We start from the raw sequence: 16,844 nt of genomic DNA on the forward strand, positions 1-16,844 counted from the left end.
GTTTTTTTTAAAGGATGACCGAGTTCGAAACATTCATGTGTTAAAACAAATCGTCTTCATAACAAACCGTCCTATTTTGCAAAATGTATGAACCTTTTTGTTATATTTTCGATAGGCGGTCCCAATCTATGATCTACACTATTAAAGTTGAGTTGATATTTTTTGGTTCTACGAGCAGCTTTATAAAATTTGAGCAGCTTTGTATAATTAGATCAGATTTCATATATGTCTAGTAGGTGCAAGCAGCAATTTTGTTACATACCTACATGGTCTGTTACGGAGTTAGAGATTGACTTTAAAAGATGTCACTGGAAGACCTGAACGAGTTAATGGTAAGCAGTATTTATTGTATTTTCAATGCCTAACCTTTGGAAAATTGTATACAAAAGATATGAATTGCTAGCCATATATATGGATATGAAAAATTTAATATATAATTGGAAAATGTTATATAACTGTGCATGAACAGCTTTTTGTATCTCCTGTATTGTCATCGGAGTTGTTGTTAGTTTTAATATTTGTCTCCCTTGTATTCTGTTTGCTATTGGCACCATTTCCGTTTTCTTTAGTACTATCTTTCCTTCCAGTTTTATTGTTGCCATTTGCAACAGATATTGTGCCATCCTTCTTCTGTTGTTCCAACATTTCCTTCTTTTCTTTTTTGACTCTGTTTAAAATTTTCTTCTCTTCAGCAGCTCTATTTTGCTGTAAAAGCAAAATGCATTTCAGTTGATTCTATCTTCTTTTCTTAGAATGTCAAAATAGTTTCGAAATGTGTGTGCAGTTTTTTAATACTTATATATAGTAATGCTGTATATCGAGATGAGATATAAACATTTTATCGTGCGTTTTTTTCGGTTAAATTTTGGAATCTAAATTGAAAGTTTTTTAATGACGATAACAATGTCTACAATTAATTTTGGAACATTTGAAGCCAAATTTAACCTTTGTAAAGCTTTGGCAATTTTTTCTTTTTTGGTTTGAATATGATAACGTCAGGTTCAAATAAAGATAGACCAACCTATTGTATAATCAAATATTTCAAAATTTCTTTCCGTTATTGGTCATTTTTGCAGGGTTCATTCTTATATTGCCATTTTCTAATATATTCATATGAAATTATTTAAATTGTGATGTATAACATAGTTTTGATTAGTTCTCTTAGTCTGTTTTCCTGAATATGTGTTTTGCGAAAACCCATGTCCAACATTTTCTGCAAATTACTGCAGAATTGCAGAAATTCAAACTTAACTTAGATTTACTTGAATTATAAATTTTTATTTACCAGGTATTGTATAGCTTCTACTGTGTGAGTCATTTCTTTCTGTTCAGCTGCTTTCTCTGCTGACATCTCAATCTCGCCATGCTTGTACTAAATCATAATAAAAAAACAAATGACCTACATGGTGACGGGTTTAACATTCTGTACATGTCTGTTTGTTCCAAGTCAAGGGCATGTTATTCAGTAGTTGTCGTTTTTGCTGTAAATCATTTTGCTTTCATTCACTTTTTTTAACATGAATGAGGTCTTTAGTTTTCTCTTTTGGATTATTTTACTTTGTCATTTCTGAGTATTTTATAGCTGACTATGCGGTATGGGATTCGCTTATTGTTGAAGACAGTACTGTGACCTATAGTTGTTAAATTCTATTTCATTTGGTCTCTGGTGGAGTGCTGTCTCACTGGCTACCATATCACATCTAATTTTTATATCAAACATGTATGTTACATTTATGTTGTCGTAACGGTATGACAATTTCAAATGAATAATATTTTGATATACGAACTGCTGTATTCGTGTTGTGATCGCTTACATATGATAGGATAGCAGGGGCGGATCCAGCCATTTTAAAATGGGGGGTTCCCAACCCAGAGTAAAGGGGGGTTCCAACTATATGCTCCCATTCAAATGCATTGATCGTCCAAAAAAAAGGAGGGGTTCCAACTCCCGGAACCCCCCTCCCCTTGGATCCGCCAATGGATAGTTTAAGTATTTTTCAATTACATCTGAACCTAGAATAATATACACAGAGCACATAAGGCAAATTTCATGTTGGTGTTATGGTTTGAGTGGGAATGGCAGGCGTGTGTCCAAACATAACGACATAATCAATTAAAGGTACATTAAGAGGACAAAATGAAGTGACCTTCTTTTCGCTAAAATTTTTGCTTAAAGGTCTTTTTTTGGTAAATTGGAATTCGGACTGAAATATACTCAATATCAAATTTAAGAGACGTGGAATGATTGTCAAAGCATGTACACAACCCATACCATATAGTTAGTAATAGGAGATCCATTGCGGCATAGCAAATTGTGAAACAGTTCAAATGAAAACCAAGGTTGATTATGTTGAAACAATCTACGCGAAATAAAACCCGAACATAACAACAATTACTGCATTTCAAGCATTTACCCAGGCATGTGACGAATTTTGCGGGGTTAAACATGGTACCGTTTTGATATTTAAATCATACTCCTACATGTAGCCTTTGGCAGGGGTTAATCAGTTGTAATAGCTTGACTCACCAGATCGGCACGAAGCACAAATTAATTAACAAAAGTACCGATCTAAGAGTACTCGCAACTACTGAAAACTAGTTTAAAGACATTTATAATGAATAAATAAATCATGTCTTCCAACACTATAATATGAATCCCAATACATTCAATTGATTTAGTGTAGAGCCTTCCAAGACAGTTTGAGAAAAGCAGAACCATGTACAATTCAAACATATAGGTATAGCTGGGATGTAGGATCAAGGCGTGATTATGACTACAAATCAACTCATGTTTTGTAATATTTCAAAAATAAAATCAATACTATTACCGATAAAGAAACGTTCAGAGATTTCGTACTTATAAATTGATTTCAGTCAATAAACTATAACATCATAATCAATCTTGTATTAGCTTTTCAGATGTATCCACTGCAGTAAACTCAGTACCTGTTAGATAGTTCGCCTGACGTCAATTCAGTACTGTTATGTAGCATTTCATACTATGTTTGTAATGTAAACAAGTTAATGACAGCTGTTGAAAAGTCTTATACTGAACAGATCTTATTTGACTGCAAATTGACACAAATTATATGAACAGTACCGAATTTTGATTACAAGCGTATTGTCTGAAAAGTTCCGAATTTACCACAGTGGATAACTTGGTCACTTAGTCTCCTTGATCCATACCTGTATATCCCAGTTGATTCCTTGACTCAACAAGTACTTTCCAATCGGATCCTGGGAACAGTCAATACTTAACGACAATAGATCCTTAGGAGGAGGCTTGGTCTGGTACATTTTGACATGAAGATCGTTGAGATTGATGTCCTTATACATACTGTTTCGTATGTTCTCCACTTTTGTTAAATCTCCAGCCTCAATGGCGAACTTGAAGTCCATGTACCTTTGAAGCAAATATACTTCTATTCCAAAGTCCTTCATTCTTTCTTTGTTTATAGTTTCTTGCATAGACTCAGCAATTTTACTGTAATCGTTTGGTGTTTTTCCTTTCTACAAAAATTGTAATAATTATAAACAGTCTGAAATAAAAACATTTGTGTTGAATTATCATGATTTTGCTCATATATAGAAATATGAATAAACTCAAATTCAGAATTAAAATTGTGTGTCCCAGACGCATGTTTCGTCTGCGAAAGACTCAACATCCCGATGTAATCAAAATAAAAAAAAAAGGCAAAATAAGTTCATTTACGACAAAACGACAACTGCAACTTTTTCGCATACCACAAGTCATTTCGAAGTGAGAGAAATGACTAGTTGGTTTGTCAAACGTCCCATTGTAGGTTTATTAAGCTGTGCACTTTTTTGACATATTTACCTTGGTGTCTATTTGTTTTGTTTACACATTGTTCATGTTGTTGTCATTTTAATGGAATTTTATGTGACTGAAATACAAGTGATAAGGTGGGCTAGCTATAAAACCAGGTTTAATTTAATTTTCTATATAAGGACATGTCTGTTTAGGTCATGCTTACATTCGGTTGATGTGGGTGAGATTTTGATTTTGCCATAAGATAAAGGACTTTTCGTTTTCAAGTTTCCTTTGATTTTTTTTTTAAGTTTTAAATAATGCAGTCAAACTTTAAAGAGCAAACATGTTCTAAATACATGCCACTGAACGTTTAACACAAATCCATCATCATCATTCTATATTCTTTCCGTTAACATAAATTTGTTGTCTATATTTGGCACTTACAACTTATTAGTATATCACGATCTTAAAGTTTGCGTTGTTCAATTTTTTGCCTCGTTCGTTAAAATTTTATTTGATTGTATTATTTAAAAAAAGCAAACAGTATGATTTTTTTTAAAACCAAACTATAAATGTTTAGAAAGTCAAAATATACATATACAAAAAAGAAAAAAATAGTAGAGTTCTATGATTTTGTAAGTGAGTACTGGACAGGCATGAATAGGATTACAGGTACTGCATATGATACTTAATTTTTCAAAAACATATTTAAAATTAGATAAAAAATGACATACTTTATCACATTTTGAAATATGCTGCTCTAGATCAAACAAAAGACAGTTAACCAGAATTCACACTTAAAAAAAGTTATCTAATTTGGGATTTTTTTTTCAACCATATTCCGTGTGGAGGAGTATCGTGTATCTTGCTTTCTTCCAGTATTGTTAGCTATATTTTTGTCATGTTTTGGATTCATGGAAGACCACACTGATTTGATGCTTACATGGCGAGGAAATTAACTCAGATTCACCAAATAATTACTCCAACTAAATTGTTATGTAATTTTAATCCGGGATCGCCCGCGGTTGAGGCATTCATACAAACTTAATTTACTAATACGGATCTATACCTGGATTTTAAAAGTCATAATGTGATATGTAAACCAAAGTTAAGGTAAGTAGTGTATACAAAAAAATATATATATTTTTTTAAATCAAAAGTAATTACTGTGTGATGGATAGATAAGGTATTACAACAAATATACAAATGATATACCCTTGAATTTAAAACCTGCTGTATAAACATGATTTGTATCATACCTTGTCTCGCACAGATGGATCTGCGCCAACTTTCATGAGACTTTCCTCTATATCTTTTCCTTCTTTGAGACACACTGCCCAGTGTAAGGGTGTTCGTCCTCCCTGATGAATAGTTCATAGATTTAAATAACAAAATGTATTGGAAAACGATACAACACGTTATATAATCAATGCGTCCGATATATTGTTTGGATTTACCTTTAAGGAGGCTCGCGGGTACAAAAATTTCAGCAAAAAATCAAACATTTGTTTTTTTTCAATGCAAATTTTATTTATTACACAATTAGTTATTACTTTATTATATGGTACAAAAATCATCCCAAAAAAATCGATTCGGTTTGGTCCCAGATCACTTTTAAAATGGTTATATCATTGAAAAAGTTCCAAATTATCTCCCTTTGCTGCAACAATGCCATTTTTTGGCATTAAAATTGACATATCCTTTTTTTTACTCATCGGTGACTTATATTTTTTTATTATTGTTTTCAAATAAGCTGTACATCAACTAAATAATTGTAAAATTTAAGCGATTTCTGTAATTTTTTATTTCATTTTTCTATTAAGTATATGATAAAGTTCATTTATAAAAAATATGGCGAAATCCTATATTAGAAAAAAAAATTGATTCATACTCCCGAGCCCCCTTAATGCTGAATATTTGAAAGACACAGATGTATAAAACCGAAACATTTGAAGAGCTTTATAATAAAAAAATGACCTAGACAATAGAAAAATCAATCTACAGCCAACTTTGCCTGAGTGAGTTGAAATTTAGGTTCTATATAACTCCAAAATGTATCAACGGTCACATTTAAAGACTTGTAACTAATAATTTCAGTACTGTGCTGATGATACCCTCGAGGACTGGTAGTCCACCAGCAGAGGTATTGGCCCAGTGATTATTTAAAATATGAAGTCCACATTTAATTAATTTAATGCATTCGATTGGATTAAATAATTTATTTTATAAGCTTGTTGGCAGTCGATGACATTTGTCTCAGTTATTTCTTAGAATATGGCATTTTAGTAAAAAGTAAAATCACAAAAATACTGAACTTAGAGGAAGATCAATTGGGAAAGTCCATAATCACATGGCAAAATCAAATAACAAAACGCATCAAAAACGAATGGACAAAAACTGTCATATTCCTGACTTGGTACAGGCATTTTCAAATGTAGAAAATGGTGGATTAAACCTGGTTCTATACAGTTTCTTAAAATTGAGAAGACAAATCTTAACCATGAGCAAAACTGTCTTCGTCTTTTCCCCACGGTTTTGTCGATCTCTCTTCCACTTTCGAGTTTTTACTGTACTTGCTCTCCTTTAGAAATAAAGGGACACGAAGAAGAAAAACAAATATGGATAAACTTAATATGTAAGTTCAAGTATTGCAACGATAAAAACAAAATTTAAAAAAAACTCACAATATCTTTTAGATGGACCATCTCAGGATACTCCCTAAGAAAATATTTTATTATGAATCTCCTTTCAAAAAGCACTGCTTTATGCAGCAGTCCTCTCCCACCTTTGTCCCTCGCTGTAGCTAACCGGTTTATCATGTGCTGCTTGACCTCGTGTAGGTTTCCAGTTTCTATGGAAACGTGAATTCTTCTTATTGTTCTCTGTATAATAATATAAAAGAATAAGAATATACAAATGCTTTATCTTTAAACTTTGATATATACATGTATGTGAAGTTAATTTCTTTACAAATTGGAAAATCTCTTTAACATTAGTGACAAACTGTCATATTTAGTTTACGTACCCTTTACATATGAAAGAATTTGTTCGAACCAGGTTAAACGATGTGTCACATCTACCACTTAATATATGTTTTAATGTTCGAGTTAATAAGGTATGGCGGAAATTTTAGACTGCCATTTGAACAGGTAGTAGTTATGTTAATTTTATTGACAACAAAGCAGCACTACAAACTTAACACCATGTATGTGATTATGAGTATCCCAAAGTCAAGAACCTAGGCAGTGGTTGTCTTTGGTATTACTCAGCTTTGAGTTTCTTTTCTTTTGGATAACTGTTTGTTAAATTCAGATATCTTGTTGTCTCTTGAAAACTTACTTAAAGAGTATCTAGATTCGATGTGATTAATTTAGAGTTTGACTTATTGTAGGGAAACTTGTTTACTGTTTGAATTCATGCCTTGACACGTAGATTATGTTTGACGTTTAGCTGATGTCCGAATGACATTCACGTATAATAGTTTATTCAAAATATTGTAAAGTCATTTATTAAGTGAAGAATTTCGATGACGGTGTCCCTATAGCATGTTGGTCATGATTAAGTTTAATTTGGAAGATCTCAAAATGATCTGTTTCTACTTTGTCTACAAGTACATAATATGTGACGGCAGAAAATAAACATATAGAAGACAACATATTTCAAAATATCACATCGAAATCGTATGTCAAGAGAATACAATAGATCTAAAGAATTGTTGAATTTAACACAATTGTTGCGGTTTTATTTCATTTTTTTTAATTCGAAGGGTAAAACTATTACCCTATGATACGTTTTAATTAAATTGGAATTTGGATTTTGATATATACAGTTGAATATCAAATTTCAATCGAATTGTGTTTTACCTGTAACTCTGGCAAACTTTCCAAGTAATTCAAGACATCTTCTTTTCCTTTTTCTGAAACTACCTCTATCATTGATTGTCCTCTCCTATTTTCAACTTGGTCATAATCATAACTATTAAGGCTCAGGCGTTCTAACATGAGCATATCTCCTTCTAATGCTATGTCAATTAAAACTTGATCTACAAAAGCCAGCTTCAATCTCAAACTGTCTTTACCGTCTTTATAGTTGTTAAGGTAAATAGTGTCACGCAATGTACGTCCATTTTCGTCCCGTTCGAACAGGTTCAGCCCCTTTGAAATCATAATCTTCACAATAGCAAACGGAAGTCTCTTTTCAAAAGCGATATTACAAATAATTGATGTTTTATCTTCAACCAAGGAAAAATTGGCATAAGGCAACATAACTTCTAGTACGTCATACGCGTCTTCGGATGTTGGTAGTGTTCTCATTATATAAAGGAATAAGGGTTCAGCAAAATTAAATTCGTCAACGATAACGTTTACATCCGCTCCAGATTTTAAAAGCTTTTGGAGACACCCCGTTAAATGTAAGAGTGCTATCTCCCCTACCAGTGGCATGCAGAAAACAGAATAATCTTCTCCGATATGTGTGACATTTTTTATATTCACGTCCACATTAGGATCCTTTAAAGCTTTCTTTAACGCTTTTTTATCTTTTGCCAGCGATGCATATACTAATTTCATTGTTTTAGACGATTTTTCTATCATATTTGCAGTTTTTTCGATTAAATTTAGATGTACTAAGTTCAATAACGGTTTCCCATTTTTGATTTCTTCAAGATTACACCATGAATTGACCAATCGTAGAACCAAATCATCGTCCCCTTTGTCGACAGCGTTCCATAGTCCTGGATAAAGTAAATCTACGCAGATCTGTGTACCTCTTTCAACTTCATCTATTAGGTCTTTAATTTCTTCGCCGTTTGTGTTCTGAATTTTTGGATCAACACCTATCATTATCAGTGCTCTTACTAATATTTGCATTCGTGTCTTCTTGACGGCTAAATGAAGAGCAGTTTCGCCATCTTGGTTTTTCACATTTGTCTTGATTCCTGCATTAGAAAGTTGAAAGAGAACAGGTAGAAGGTACGGCACGTCATGCTCACCAGAATATCTTTTTGCGATAACATGTAGGAAACTCTCTCCTGTTTCACTAACTATATTCACATCTTCACCGTTTTTAATTGCTTTTAGTGTCGTTGACGGTGTATTGTCATTACACTCGATTATTGCTTGAAAAATGTTAGTTATATCCATTTTGCTGTAATGGCGCCTCAGTGATCCATCACCAAAAAGTGCCTTACTTCTTAGAAATATAATATTTTACTGTTGGATTAAATGTTAGTAATGTTCACCTTGCTGTAATGGCGTCTCAGTACCCATAACCATTAGAGTCTAAATTCTTAGAATAACCTTTTTTCAGATGGCTTTAAAAATGTTAGTTATGTCCATGATGTTTTAATGGTGTCTAAGCTGAAGTGCTCCGTAACCAATAAGTGACTAACAGTTAGTAAATATATAAACATTTACATCATCATATGACTTTATCAGCCTCTTTTCAGAACATGCTGCTGGGATACTTAGAAATATTTAGAGTTCTAGTATTTGCTTATGAAGTTTTTGATAACTGTTTCATTTACTTAATTCAATATATTATTGGAATATTAAACAAACAAAAACCCTTTGTAACGAAAACTATTTCCAACTTTCCTATTGATTTATTGTAAGTTAGCTTGAGTTCCAATATTGTTTATTGTTAAAGGAAATTCAATTCAAATTAAAGACTAACAGTTGAAAAGAAAATCGAAGATTACGACATTTATCTTGTTTAAAGGACTTTTAGTTGTTACTGTTATTTTGATCGGAACGCGATCTGAAACGTTCTGCTATAACAACGTTCAAGTTTTGATCAGATTTGTGTTATGTCTAAGAATTTTTCTTATCAAATTCACTTTGTTCGAAATATTTGGGTTATATCGGAATACAGTTTGGGCAGTTCTAACCTCTCTGTAGATCTGTCAGAATAATCTGACATAGACACTTTTGGATAAAAATGTAATTAAGTAAGAGATCACTCGAATTCAAATCATAACATATCATGTACCAATTATAGCTTTGCAGTTCGTCAGTGGTGTATTTTAAGTCAGAAAGAACCATCTTATTAATAAATTCTTGTATAATTTTCTACATTAGTTCAAATGCTATATTTTCTAACACAAAGGCTGATTGTTTTCAATATAAGCCAATATCCTTCATGGTTATTCAAAAATACGTAACACTTACTATCGGAAACCTTCTGGTGTTTTTTTTCACAATTTCTAATTTATCACAAAAAAAAATTGTGCATTTTTGACAGTACAAAAATCACATAGCAAAACTATTACAAGTATTGAGAAAAAAATAATTTTGCTATGATGATATGAACTACATGTACGACAAAAGGTGCCATGAAACCAAAATACCATTACAGCCGATTTAATTGAGTATCTAGGGAAAGGTAGAATCCTTGGGTAGCTTGCTTGTTAGTTCGACCGCGAAGTCATTATTAGGTAGATAAACTACCCTCCATTCAAAGTAAACTAGTCCGACAGATGACTTCTGTCTGTCTGTAAGAATAAACTGCTTCGAAAGGAAGTTAGTATATCTTACCAAATATTGTCTTCACGGTTAAGCTAACAAGCAAGTTAACCAAGTATTCTACCTTTCCCTACACACTCAATGAAATCGGCTGTAATTATAACCACTTTTAAACAGGTAAATGATCCAAGATATTTTATATCAGCATTCTGATCACGCCTGTGAGGTTTTGATTGCCATAAAATCTATTATATGTTACTAATAATGTACTTCTGTTGGCTGAAGTGTTTGAGACATTATATGGTTTAGATCCCCTGTCTATGTAACGGCTATTGGTCTCGACCGACAGGTAGCACTGACAATGCATGGGGATTCGCTAAATTTTATTACCGATTCGTTAATTTAAATCTTGAGGAATTTGAAATTTGGAACGAGAGAGTTTGAATATCTTAGTGCATCAAAAGTATAAAAAAAGCCGACAATAAATAAATGAATTATTTCGATCCTTTGAACCCATCGTTTCACATACAATGTACTATATATACTATAATTATTGACGTAAGGTGAGAATCAAACGTCATTTACGGTATACATCCAAGTAAGAGGATCTTGAATGTCCCCGAACGTCATGATGATCATAATTGAAGCGGATTGTACTTTAATAGGGAGAGGACCATTTGTTTGATTGTTGGGTTTTTTTTTTGTAAAAAAAAGGGGGGGGGGGGAGATTTTAAAAATGAACTTCACGGCCAGGTAACATCTGAACATCAATTAAATTGCATGAAACAGGATGAAAATAATTGTTTGTCAACCTAAAATGCAGGAAACCCTATTGTGTACAAAAATAAAAAATATTTTCGCGCGGTTTTTAAAAATCAAAATCAGCATAAGTAGCAACAGATGAAAATGAATATTCATTCCGCAACCCCAGCCCCGAACAGGGTATCATTGTCGAACTGTAGAAGAAAAAAGAAAATATGAATGCAAAGCAGAAGTGTCATAGTTATATGCAGCAACAAAAATATGAATATTTTCATAATATTTCGTGCATATTCAGGAGGGGAACAAATCAATAGTAAATCTAATAGTTACGTTATGCAACCAATTGAACGAGATGAAGCATAGGAATTCTTCAGGCTTACTGCCACTCAGTAAAATTGAAAGCAATAGTATAATCTTTCAACGGCATCCTACGGACCCGTGAGAGTTTTGAGCACGCAATAACGAAAGAGAGTGGCACCTTCCTTATACAAGGCATCAAATGTATTTAGAAAGGATAAGAACTTATATTATAGTAATATATCCCGCACAGTCAAACGAATTTCCCTCTCTTGCATGCTGCATGACAATGCATGAGGGGGCTATACTTTCTGATGAGCAAAGTCCATATTTCTATGGCCTAGTCAGTCCTGAGATGGAATATATTTTGAACACATTTCAAATGTATTAACAGAAACCCATACAAAGCCGTATTTTGTTGTGATGCAGAAATAAGCATAAAAGTAAAACAAAGTATATTAGTTTATCTTTACTTTTAAAATAAGAACAATGAACAACCATATAGAAAATCTACAAAACTTGTGCAAACAGCTACTCTTAAAGCCCCGACAATAGAGAGAGTCCGCCACATGAACTATTGTAAAAATATACTTGATGTTAAATTGCCAACTATCAATGTTATGATGTATCAAGTACTAGGTAGATTGCCTCTTATTTTCGCAAAAGACAATGTAAGATTTTCAAACAATGGTTTAAATTGCTAAATACTTCAAACTGTATATTGAAAAATTGTTATAACTACTTATATTGTGAATTAGAGAGATGTCCAAATAATAAGTGTAACTTTCACTTATTGGTTTAGGTGATGAATGATCTATCCAAAACCTTATCTATGACTTGCCTGATGTATATTTTGCTGTCTCAGATAAATGGCAAGAAATTAGAACCAAATAAAATAAAATTTACTTACTTATCTTACTAAATATATGACAGTTACATTATTAATAATTGTTATTTTATATTATTTTTCCTATTTTCCGTCTATATAACATGATTTGAAACAATAGGTGTATGTTTACTTGAATTTATTTAAATCTGATATTTATTTTATGGCAGTGGCTATTTGCTCACGCCATCAGTACCCAAACTAATAAAACGCCGTGACAGATTTTACAAAAAACATAAAAATTCAGCTGATCTTACAATAACATCCAAACTTAAAGAAACAAAGAGAATGGTACAAAGAGAGCTCCGTCGTTCATATTGAAACTACAATGAGAACATCGTAACACCTTAGGAGGAAAACAACCAATATAGTTGTATGAAACGTTTCTGGACATACATCAAACATCAGAAAACAAAAAGCAATGGAGTTGCACCATTTCGCAGTGAAGGTAAACTACACACACATCCTGTAGACCACGCAACCATTCTAAACAAGCAATTCCAATCTGCCTTTTCCACCAAGGACACATATAATAAATACGAGTTTAAATCCAGATGCAATATGCCAGGTCAATATCCCTTAGCAGAGGAACTCAACATCACAGAAAATGGTATACTCAAACTTCTGAAGAAAAAAAAAACCAAATACAGCAGCTGGACCAGATAATATAAAACCAAAACTACTCAACGAACTGGCCACAGAAATAGCCCCATGCAATCCTTACAATCATTTTCAATCATCAATAGAAACTGGGGATGTACCGAATGACTGGAGAAATGCGAACGTAACACCAGTATTCATCAATAGAGTACGCAAGTCCAGTATGAGACCCATACTTTAAAACAGAAATAGATTGACTAGAAATGGTCCATGCAGAGACGAGCAGCAAGATATGTGTCCAACAAACACCATAATCACTCAAGTGTCAGCAAAATGAGTGAGCACCTGGAATGGACATCTCTGCATGGGAAAAAGGCGAAAAGACGCTAGACTAACCATGTTCTATAAAACAGAATACAAAGTGGCTGTAACTAAGGAAGGTCGTCTTATGCAACCAACACCACTGTCGAGGAACATGCACGACAAAAGTTTCCAAATTCCAGCATCCCGAAGTGATTACAGGAAATACTCATTTTTCCCGAGAACGATCAGGGATTGAAACGTTCTCCCTCCTGGGGTAGCATCAGCACCGTCAGTCGAGGACTTTAAAGCCTCGCTGACAAAGCTGAACTGAAGTATCAAATTGGGGTGGGTGGGGGAGGGGGTCTGTATGCGCACCTAAGTCCTGGCATAATAATCAGCTCGTTGATTGTGGCCATTATCAGGCAGAAGCAGAAACAGAGGAGCATATTTGTATATACATATATTCTAAAATATTTATAAACTAGAGGCTCTTAAGAGTCTGTGTCGCTCACCTTGGTTTATGTGCATATTAAACAAAGGACACAGATGGATTCATGACAAAATTGTGTTTTGGTGATGGTGATTTGTTTGTAGATCTTATTATACTGCACGTTATTGTTGCCAGAATTATCTCTATTTTTAATGAACTTGGCCCAGTAATTACAGTGGAAAATATTTTCTAAAATTAACAAAAATTTACAAAAAATGAAAATTGTTTAAAATTGACTATAAAGGGCAATAACTCCTTATGGGGTGAATTGAAAATTTTGGTCATGTTGAATTATTTGTAGATCTTATTTTGCTGAACATTATTACTGTTTACGGTTTATCTCTATCTATAATAATATTCAAGATAATAACCAAAATCTGCAAAATTTCCTTAAAATTACTAATTCGGGGCAGCAACCCAACAACGGGTTGTCTGAGTTGTCTGAAAATTTCAGGGCAGATAGATCTTGACCTGATAAACAATTTTACCCCACGTCAGATTTGCTCTTAACTCTTTGGTTCAGAGATATAAGCTAAATCCACATTTTACCCCTATGTACTATTTTAAGCCATGGCCGCCAGCTTGGTTGGTTGGCCGGATCATCAGACACATTTTTAAAACTAGATACGATAATGATGATTGTGGCAAAGTTCTGTTAAATTTGGCCCAGTAGACGGACGACGGACGACAGATGCCAAGTGATGAGAAAAGCTCACTGGACCTTTCAGGTCAGGTGAGCTAAAAAGTAGATGTCCAAATCTGTGTAAAATCTATGGTTTAAATATCCTGCCATGCGATAAAAATGGTGTTATGTAAAACTACTTACATCATAAAAAAGACAACATTAGAAGTTGTTTGCTACGAATTTACAAAGGACACATGATTTAACATTTGCAATTGTTACAAAACCAATTATTTGCCTTTAGAAGTTGTTTTAATCTAGCACAAGATAAATTTTGTCACTCCAAACAGGAACTACACATAACACTGGCTTCCTTTGAATCTGCACCATGTGTGCATATGTTGCATATGAAGATAGGGTTCCTTTTCTTCTCTTTATATAGTTTTACGCTCTTAATAGCTTCCCATGCATCTTTTTGACAATACTTTTTGATTAAATCAATGTTTACAATTGTGACGTTACGCACGGTGTTCGGTTTAGTAATGGTAACGTTAGTTGACGTCGTTTTTCAATTAGTTCATACTACTTCTGTACCAAACGTCAAAGCTTTGCAGATTTTTATAAAACGGCTTGCATTTTGATGTTTAACTATTTATTTAAAAAAAAACCAACATGATAACATGACTGATTATTAGTATATATTTTTGACATCATATTCTTAACAAAATGAAAGTGTATATTTCAAATATTTTTCACTGCCCAAACATGTCAATTGTTGCAAAATGTATTTATATATCCTCTATGATTCTCAGAACTCCGTCTTCACAAGTATCTGGGACTAGGCATTTATATCGATTGGAAACAGCCAATACCAAAGCTTTTTGTGCTTCAAGAGTATAAATGTTATTAACCCACCTTCAACTAGTTTTCTAACTACAGTCTTTCAAGAAGATTATAATGAAAAATAATCCTTGTTCAAGTCAATCGCAGCAACAGCTACCATTTATCCTCTGTTTGCTCTTTCTATAATTCTAGTTTCATCCTCAGATTTTAAAATGATAACGGCATTTAGAATTGTTGATTTTATTTAAAATTAAAAAAGTGATCTACAATTCTTGAAATATAATGAGTAATTTCAAATGCGTCTGTTTGTCGGATGCGTGGAAATGACTTTTAGTGTATACAACATATACAATCGTACTAGCAGACGCATCTATGTTACTAGAATCCAAAAACGAAAGCTTCGGCATGTTAAAAGCTTGTGCTACATATATATTCATCTGAAAATTTAGAGTAATATTTTGATTTTACATGTAAATTAACACATGAAAATCGCTAGATCATATCAAGAAAATCATGATTGAATCATGCTTTTAGAGCTGTCTATGCGGTATGGACTTTGCTCATTGTTGAAGGCCGTATGGTGACCTACAGTTGTTAATTTCTTTGTCACTTGGTTTAAAATGCAATTCTTTTGAATTAAAAATACCTAATCTTTTGCATGATACTTTTATTTATCCGACGCTTAAATTACGATCAGCAAATGGCTTAAAAATTTTGATGGAAGTCAAATTTTCTTCTTGATTTAAATAATTATTAGAAAAAAAATATCTCCCAAAATAATATGATTACACAGAACGTGTCAAATGCTAAAGACACGACATGCTACACTTTCATTAAATGGGAAATACAATTATATAATTTAACGTTACATTCACGTTCCGTGCAAATATCGTTCAATTTGGACGTGGTAACATTTACGGGAGACACGAACAACTTGATGGAAATTGATGAAAAATTTGGCGTGTCCTTAACCTTGAAGGCTTAACCAAAATCTTTAAAAAAAAATCACATTTCAGTAATAACATTTGTTTGCATAGTTCATTTGTCTGTCACAAATTTAAAATACCCTAAATTAGCATCGCACTCAAAAATCTTGAACAATGGCTCTATGGTAACATTTACGGGAGACACGGAAAATACTGAAAAAAAATAAAATGGGAGAAGCTATGTTAAAAATAAAAACATTTTTGTAAAATTCAATAAAATCACATTTTTATGTAGAGGTGGCGAACCTTTCCTATTATTTATATGAAAATATTTTAATATTGAAGTGTTAGCTTTCATTTTTGTGTACTCGAATTTTCAAATCTTACAGCTATATTGAATTTCGAAAATGGCTGCTAGATTGCGAACTGACAGGATATTTATCATGACCGTTTAACATAATCAATATGTACAAATTTTATCGAAATCCATTAAGTAGTTAGTATTTCTTCTTCGTTTATATTTGGATGGTTGGCGCTTGTTGTTACGTCTTACACGGCAAATACGGAAAATTATGAACACAAAATCATTGTTTAATCATATAATGAGACATAACATTAAATTTTTTAAAATCAGGTTTTATTTAATTTCGATTCAAATGAAAAATCAAGACAAGTTACTATTCAATAATGTGTGGCCGGATTTGATTTGTTTTTGTCATACTTATGCATCAAGAAAATTAATGGTCAAATGAAACATAGACCGAATACCGTACGTAATGTCTTTGTCCAAACAAGAGGCAGTAAAAGTTCAGATCTTGCTTGAACTTGTTCCTCGGATGTATTTGTATTTTAATCTTTAAATTATATTTAATTTGATAGTAA

The 16,844-nt window shown here is 32.8% G+C and overlaps 1 protein-coding gene across 1 annotated transcript; it reads right to left on the reverse strand.

Annotated features, from left to right (window-relative positions):
• Positions 1 to 404: 404 nt before the first annotated feature.
• On the reverse strand, positions 405 to 9,274 carry LOC139501769 (putative ankyrin repeat protein RF_0381). The gene is made up of 6 exons (XM_071290912.1): positions 7,636 to 9,274; positions 6,457 to 6,654; positions 5,032 to 5,133; positions 3,187 to 3,510; positions 1,286 to 1,372; positions 405 to 705 (listed from the first exon to the last, which is right to left on the reverse strand). Exons 1-6 carry the CDS (start codon positions 8,911 to 8,913, stop codon positions 448 to 450), a joined length of 2,247 nt encoding a protein of 748 aa, XP_071147013.1. The 5' UTR covers positions 8,914 to 9,274; the 3' UTR covers positions 405 to 447.
• Between the last annotated feature and the right edge of the window lie 7,570 nt (positions 9,275 to 16,844).

Source organism: Mytilus edulis, chromosome 13 (genome assembly GCF_963676685.1).
Source record: "Mytilus edulis chromosome 13, xbMytEdul2.2, whole genome shotgun sequence".
Classification (NCBI taxonomy): Eukaryota; Metazoa; Mollusca; class Bivalvia; order Mytilida; family Mytilidae; genus Mytilus; species Mytilus edulis.